An 8,134-nucleotide genomic window follows, 5' to 3' on the forward strand; every position below is an offset into this window, starting at 1 on the left:
TGAAATTTGGTAAGGGGTTATATGACATTAATCCTTACCACATCCACAAAAACTGCGTATAACGAAAAAGGGGGCGTGGCACCTCCCATACAACTGGAATTTTTAACAGTCCGTATTTCTGGAAGTATACCTATACGTTAGACTACTGAAATTTGGTAAGGAGTTATATGACATTAATCCTTACTACATCCACAAAAACTGCGTATAACGAAAAAGGGGGCGTGGCACCTCCCATACCACTGGAATTTTTAATTTTTTTTTAATTTTTTCGTTAGACTACTAAAATTTGATAAGGGGTTATATGACATTAATCCTTAACACATCCACAAAAACTGCGTATAACTAAAAAGGGGGAGTGGCACCTCCCATATAAATGCAATTTTTCATTGTCCATATCTCCGGAAGTATTTGGGCTAGACAACTGAAATTTGGTAAGAGATTATATAAGGTTAATACTTAACACCTGCATGAAAACTGGTGATAGCTAGAAATGGGGCGTGACACCTCCTATACAAATGGGATTTTTCATACTGCATATTACTGGACGTATTTATGGTAGAATACCAAAAATTGGTAAAAAGTTTAATGAAGTTAGTATTGTATTTAGTACTCCTAGAAAAAATATGAGCTTAGAGAAAAATGGGGGTTAGACCATTTAATATAGAAACGAATTTATATTATAACGATAGAGGTATTGATGAATTGAATGCATTCTCTTATTGGGAAAGCTTTATCGGTAAGTAAACAGTCCAGCAATCTAAGCGAAATATCAATTTTATTTAAAAAAAATGCTTTAAAAACTACGCCATGCCTAGATAATAATGCCGGTTTAGCTACATATATATTATATTACACTCAAAGCTATATGATTACGTATGTAATCTGTCATTACTTATCACTCCATTGACACAGTCGTCGAAGAATCCCAGGCTGCTCATTATCCCGTTGAGTTTCTTAACTCCTTGGACCCATCAGGAATTCCTCCTCATCGAATGATGCTTAAAAAGGGGGCCATGATAATTATGCTGCGTAATTTGGATCCTCCACGTTTATGCAATGGCACAAGGCTAATCATCACGAAACTTTTACCGAATGTTATAGAAGCTATGGTTTTATCAGGAAATTTTGAAAACCACAAAGTTTTCATACCAAGAATTCCAATGATACCGACGGATATACCTTTCAATTTTAAACGCCTCCAATTTCCTATTAGACTGGCTTTCGCAATGTCCATAAATAAAGCTCAGGGACAATCATTAGCTGTAGGAGCCAATCTAACCAACTCATGTCTTACCCATGGCCAATTATATGTAGCCTGCTCCAGAGTTGGCGCACCGAAAAACCTTTTTATTTATACTCAAAATAATATAACAAGAAATGTCGTATATCCGATCGTTTTAAATAATACCTAAACTGACTTAAAAAAGTTAAAGTTGTTTTATTTACATTGCATACTTTTTGATAGATATGTGGGGTGAAACCCACGGGTATAAGCTAGTATGTAATAAATATACCCGTTACATAATATTTTTTTTATTTACAGGTGTAGCGCTTTTCGTAGTTATCGTCGTCATGTCCTTTGAAGCCTTCGATACCAAGGATGTGGCGGACGGTTTACAGTGGGCTTTCAGAATATTCCCACACTTTTCGCTTTCAATCAGCTGGAATAAGCTCTATGTTAATTGGGCTACGCGAAATACCTGCGGCAGTGAAGTTCTCCAAGTTCTACCTGATGCGTTGCGTTGCGCTCTTTTACCACAGTGTTGCAGTATGTTGTATATATACTAGGATAAGCCTGCAAATTTTATTTGATTAAAATATTTTTTTTTTTTAGATACAACGCCATATTTTGCTTACGAGGAACCGGGCATTCTACTAGAAACTTTGTATATGGTCGGAACTGGCATAATATTCTTCCTTATTATCATTTCGCGTGAATATGGCATAATTGACGAAATTGTTTACATGATCAGAAAGAGGGCATTGTAAGTAGGAATCTGAAAAAATGCTGGAAATCCGTGTATCACTTATATGCAATGTTATACAAATTTTTAGTAAGCCACCACCACCTCCTGAGGACGGCTACTTTGATGATGACGTTGATAACGAAAAGAATCGCATATTAAAAATGACCAACGATCAATTGGCTAATCAGAATTTGGTGCTTAATGGCGTTACCAAGTATTATGGCAAATTCCTAGCAGTCAACCAGGTCTCGCTGTGTGTCAAAGAGTATGTGTCAAAAAAGCTTTTTTAATAAAAGAAATTCGAAGATATCCACAAATTCTTAAAATTTTAGAAACGAGTGCTTCGGCCTCTTGGGCGTAAACGGTGCCGGCAAGACGACTACATTTAAAATGATGACTGGTGATGAACGCATTACTTACGGCTCGGCGTATATTAAGGGCATGTCTCTGGAATCTGAAATGAGTCAGATTTACCAGGACATCGGCTACTGTCCACAATTCGACGCACTGCTAGATGACTTAACAGGACGTGAGACATTACAAATCTTCTGCCTTTTACGTGGCGTGCGCCGTCAGAGAATTAATCGCATCATTGATGATTTGGCAAAGTCGTTCGGTTTCACAAAACATTTGGATAAGCCAACAATGACCTATAGTGGTGGAAACAAGCGTAAATTAAGTACAGCAATTGCTGTAATCGGCAGCCCCAGTGTAATATACCTCGACGAACCGACAACAGGCATGGATCCAGCTGCGAGACGTCAACTCTGGAATATGGTCTGTCGCATACGCGATTCGGGCAAATCCATAGTACTAACATCGCATAGTATGGAGGAATGTGAGGCGTTATGCACACGTTTGGCCATTATGGTAAATGGTGAATTCAAGTGCATTGGCTCTACGCAGCATTTGAAGAATAAGTTTTCGAAAGGACTGATCTTGAAGATGAAAGTGAGACGTGCGCCAGATCCATTGAGACCATCAGCAAGAAGGTATGAAGAAATCATTTATGCCTTTGTTTAATACAATTAAATAATTTTGATTATTGGTCTAATAATTTATCACATATCCAGTTCAAGAAGCGGTCGCTCTGAATTGTCAGATGCGAGCATGAAGATGCAGCAGGACATTGCTGCGGTGAAGGAGTTTGTTGAGCAAAAGTTCCCACGTGCAGTGCTGCAGTATGTATTTTATTTAGATAATTTGTAGTAAACCTCTTTTACACATCGCTCATTTGCTGGAAGAGCGTCATAAAGGCGGCAAAAAAAATCTAAAATTCAAGAAAAACGGCTTCAAAGTTTTCAATTCACTACGCTTCCCCAAGTGAAGGTTATGGTAGGTTAGAATTGGTTGAAACTTTGGATCGCATTTAAACCAGAAATTGATCCATAGTGATGCGTTCGTATGGAGAGTTTATTCTATATTCTTTCTTTAATACACAGTTTGGATAATTAAGGTGGGCTGATAGTTTTTTGATCTGCCACACTTTCTAATGTTGAAAATGATGCAGAACCTGAGCAGTTTTCCCTAAGTAAAAGTAAATACACATTTTCTTCCAATGAGATAATAGGCCTCTTCTCTTCGTCAAGCCCCACCAAGCATTGTACAGATCCATAAGTAAAGCCACTCTCAGCTGGGTATCAAAAAATGCCCACAGCTGAGATCACCTGATTCCAAAACACGTATCAAAAAGTGTAAAAAATGGCGTAAAACTCAGACATTTCTCAATAGAAAACATTATTATAGCTAGGAAATATATCAAAAATAAGGGTGTTTTTTTAGAGGTTAGGTTTTCAAGATGAAATAAAACGTATATAATTTAATGTTATGGCCAAGAATTTGGCTTTATTATAAAGATAAGGGTTTGCCATTATGTTTTAAAAATGATTTCGGGCAAGTGGCCGCCGCGGCTGGCTCGAATAAATTCCAGCCGAGAGGCCCAATTTTCGACCACTTTTTGCAGCAATTGGGGCCGTATGTCAGCAATAACGCGCCGAATATTCTCTTCCAAGACGTCAATCGTCTCGGGCTTATCTGCGTAGACAAGCGACTTCACATAGCCCCACAAGAAATAGTCCAGCGGTGTTATATCGCACGATCTTGGAGGCCACGCCACAGGTCCACGGCGCGAGATAATGCGCTCACCAAAAGTTTCCTTCAATAAATCGATTGTTGCGTTGGCTGTATGGCATGTAGCGCCGTCTTGTTGGAACCAAAGGTCGTCCACATCAACATCGTCCAATTCAGGCACGAAAAAGTCATTAATCATGGCTCTATAGCGCTCTCCATTGACTGTAACATTATGGCCGGCTTCATTTTTAAAGAAATATGGACCAATGATTCCCTCTGCCCATAGAGCACACCAAACAGTGACTTTTTGAGGATGTAACGACGTCTCAGCAATGGCTTGTGGATTATGTTCACTCCAAATGCGACAATTTTGCTTATTGACATACCCATTCAACCAAAAGTGAGCTTCATCGGTGAACAAAATTTTCTTGTGAAAATCGGGATCGGTGGCCATCTCGTTTTGGGCCCAAATTTGCACGATTTGCAAACGTTGTTCAGGTGTAAGTCTATTCATTATGAAATGGCAAACCAAACTGAGCATAAATCAAGTGACAGCTGTCAAAAAGACCATCTACGAAAAAAGTAGTGCCAACTTGAAAACCTAACCTCTAAAAAAACACCCTATTTGGCAATTTGTTATTGTAAATTTTCCATGTAAAAGATATTATTATCTATTTTTTTTTGTCAAATTTTGATTTTTTTTTTTTAATGGTACCATAAAAATTATAATTTTGCATAGCAACCCGCCAATACACTCGAGCAGAAAGGCCAAGCACTCACACCATCACACACTTGACTGCCTGTCAAAGTCACACCAAAATTAGATGAAGAAGAGTGTTTTTACTTGAATTTTTGTAGAATGTCAACAAGTGACAAATAGATAAAGCAACTGGTACAAATGAACATGTCTTGGGAGCGCTGGAATAGAGCTGCCTTAAATTACATTGGTATGTAAAATAGTGAGTTATAGCAGAGAGGTATAACCATACTCGCTGGCGGCGAATCTTGCTCGATAACTTTGTTGTGGCTTTCGCATGCAAATTTTTCGTCAAATGAGCCGAGCGGGGAAATAGCAAGTATATAAGTGGCGAATAGAAGAGGCCACTACCTGTGAAAGGATTAAGGGAGGAGATAAGACCGTCTACAGCCATCCAGTGCTGTTGATGTAGCGGAGGAGAGAAAAGGGATCTAGGCTGGAGAATTTCATCAAGTCATCCACAAAGGGGACGCTGAGGAATCTCAAGCGCCTAGCCGCCAAAGCCGGACATCTGAAGAGAAAGTGTTCCACAGTCTCTTTCTCTGTAGGATCCCCCCAGCTTCTGCAATGGGGGTTGTACGGAATTCCAAGCTTCTCCGCGTGAGTGCCGATCACCCAGTGGCCAGTGATCACCGGAAATTGAATGGCGGGGGGTTCCCATCACCTTAAGCGTTCTGTTTATATCGTATTGAGGCCATAGTGCTTTTGAAATAGCACACGATGAGACAGACCTCCATCTGTCTTGCGCTTTTCTTAGAAAGAAGTTGTGTAGTTTCCCTTTAACGATGGCCAAGGGGATACCGATGTCTGAGAAGAGGGCAGCTGGATTCGGTTCTGCCACCCCCTTCCTGGCAAGCTCATCGGCAATTTCATTTCCCTCTATATTCCTGTGCCCAGGAACCCAGATGAGGGAAATGTTTCCTGCACGTTCGAGGCGTTTAAGTTCCTCCTTGCAGGAGTTCACGAGAAGAGAGCTGCAATACGGCGACGACAGTGCCTTGATTGCAGCTTGGCTATCGGAAAAAATTTTAATGTCTCCCCCCAACAGCGATCCTGAAGCATTTTGCATGCCTGCAGGATCGCGAAGACCTCTGCTTGAAAGACGCTGCTTGTCTCCGGCAGTTTATAGGAGACCGAAATGCTGGCTGATTTGGAGTAGACCCCCGCTCCCACTCCAGACTCCATTTTGGATCCGTCAGTGAAAACAGAGGCATCTATATCCGCAACAACTCTCCCCTCTTTCCAATCTCGCCTGCTCGGAAAGATAGCCCTAGCACAACCCTCAAAGCACAGTTTGCGGATGGAGAGGTCGGTGCGAAAAGCAGAGAAGGAAGGGGAGATCGGCTTCAAGATGCTGCTATGCCCTACAGGGAGTTGTCTCCAAAGGCCAAACTCCTTCAGTCTAATAGCACTCTGAGCAGCAATGGATTTAACCTGCAGATCCACAGGAATTAAGTGGAGAATAACGTTGAGCGCAGCGGTGGGACATGTCCTACAGGCACCAGTGATGCCTACACATGCAGTTCTCTGCACTCTCTCTAATTTAGTGAAGTTGTAGCCCTTCTGAAAAGCTAACCACCAAACTAGGCAACCGTATGTCAAAATTGGCAGAACCACTAAGTTGTACATCCAAAGTACGACACGTGGCTTGAGGCCCCATTTTTTGCCAAACATAAACAGCACATTCCAATAACAAATTATTTGATATCGAAAAGAAAGTTCAAAACTCTTGTTGAAAACGTGTTGTGTCAAATTGACACGGCAACAACCTATTCATGACAAAAAATCAACTAAGGCTAAAAAAAAAATATTTTTAACATATAATATATATATTTTTTTTTAATGACACTCCTACAGCAAATGAGCAATATATCACACATACATACATATACTCGTACTTACAAAAGGTTTTTCTTTACAGAGAGGAATACCAGGGCATTCTCACATTCTACATTCCACTCTCGAGTATTAAGTGGTCTAGTATATTTGGATTAATGGAGAAGAATCGCGATAATCTTAATATCGAAGATTACTCCATTAGCCAGACAACGTTGGAGGAAATATTCTTGGAGTTTGCAAAGTACCAGCGTGAAGACCCACGCACGCTTAAGTGAGCAACCCATTTTCTAATCTTGTAGTTGAAGTGCATGTAGTATTTGTGTTGGATACGTAGTGAAACTCGACACATCATTCCCCACACAAATTATTTCTTTTAATTAACGCAATTCCCTGCTGTAGTTCATGAATACTTACAGTGACATCAGATTGACTAACCTACTATTATTTGTATATATGTACATTTGTACTAATTGGAAAACCAATTCCTTGGGATTACCCTTGTAAAAAATACTAACAACCACCCTCCAATTGGCTGATTTTGTTTGCATGACTGCATGTACATACATACATACGCTCCTGTAAATATTTGGCATATGCATATACACGTTTGTATTCTATATAATCATACATACTCGTACATATACATATTCTTGCATGCCGTTCGTGTATATGAGTCAATGTTGGTAATAAGAAATTTTGTTCTTCTCAAAAATCAATTAAATAAAGAATTAAGAAAAAGCGCTGCAATTGCTGTCCGAAATGACAATTAATGCAGGATTGCATGTCAGGATCAAAACAACACCAACAACAACAATACCAACAGCAGTCGTTGGACCAAGAGCTACATGAAATAACGAGCCCGCAATCGAAAACCAAAGGAGTTACAGTCTAATTATAAAATGATGCACCTGCATACATACATACATGTATATGTATGTGTAATTGTCCGCATTTGCACAAAAATTTGCAATATGTACTAGCAAATGAAAAGTTAATTTATTTATTTAAGTAAATGAAATATGTACCATATATGGAAAATGTCCGGCGATAAGGTAGCATGCAATGGGGACGGCTTGAAGCACAAAAGCACACAGCAGACGCTCTCTGGACGGATGGGCTAGGAAGTTTATATAATATATATATAAGTACGCATATACAAGTGTGTGCACATACGTACATATGTAAGAAGCGTTGAATGCATACACTTATAATTTAGCAAGTAAATGTGAAACTAAACGTGCCTAAATACATACATACATACATGCATACCTATATACACATACTTACAAGTTGAATTGTACTTCTCTTAAAATACGTATTTACTTAAATTTTTGCTTGCTCTTATGAGCGAAAACTCTTAAACATGTCTTTTTGACGAACATTCGCTTATATGTGTGTATTACCTACCTGTATGTATATGTAGATGCTACATTTATGTATATTTACGTGCGTAAATAATTGTAAACAGAGACGAGTTTAACTCGGTTGAAAAGTTTGCAAC

General features: G+C 39.3%; 1 protein-coding gene across 1 annotated transcript in view; it reads left to right on the top strand.

Moving 5' to 3' along the window:
* The window catches only part of LOC129239035 (phospholipid-transporting ATPase ABCA3), a 62,474-nt gene extending 54,719 nt beyond the window's left edge, over positions 1-7,755 (top strand). Inside the window, exons 10-16 of the mRNA XM_054874305.1 lie at positions 1,544-1,768; positions 1,835-1,985; positions 2,056-2,232; positions 2,300-2,959; positions 3,041-3,148; positions 6,716-6,904; positions 7,360-7,755. Of these exons, the coding sequence (XP_054730280.1) occupies positions 1,544-1,768; positions 1,835-1,985; positions 2,056-2,232; positions 2,300-2,959; positions 3,041-3,148; positions 6,716-6,904; positions 7,360-7,396 (1,547 nt within the window). The 3' untranslated portion in view covers positions 7,397-7,755. The remainder of the gene's footprint in view (positions 1-1,543; positions 1,769-1,834; positions 1,986-2,055; positions 2,233-2,299; positions 2,960-3,040; positions 3,149-6,715; positions 6,905-7,359) is intronic.
* The last annotated feature ends 379 nt before the right edge of the window (positions 7,756-8,134 follow it).

Source organism: Anastrepha obliqua, chromosome 2 (genome assembly GCF_027943255.1).
Source record: "Anastrepha obliqua isolate idAnaObli1 chromosome 2, idAnaObli1_1.0, whole genome shotgun sequence".
Lineage (NCBI taxonomy): Eukaryota > Metazoa > Arthropoda > Insecta > Diptera > Tephritidae > Anastrepha > Anastrepha obliqua.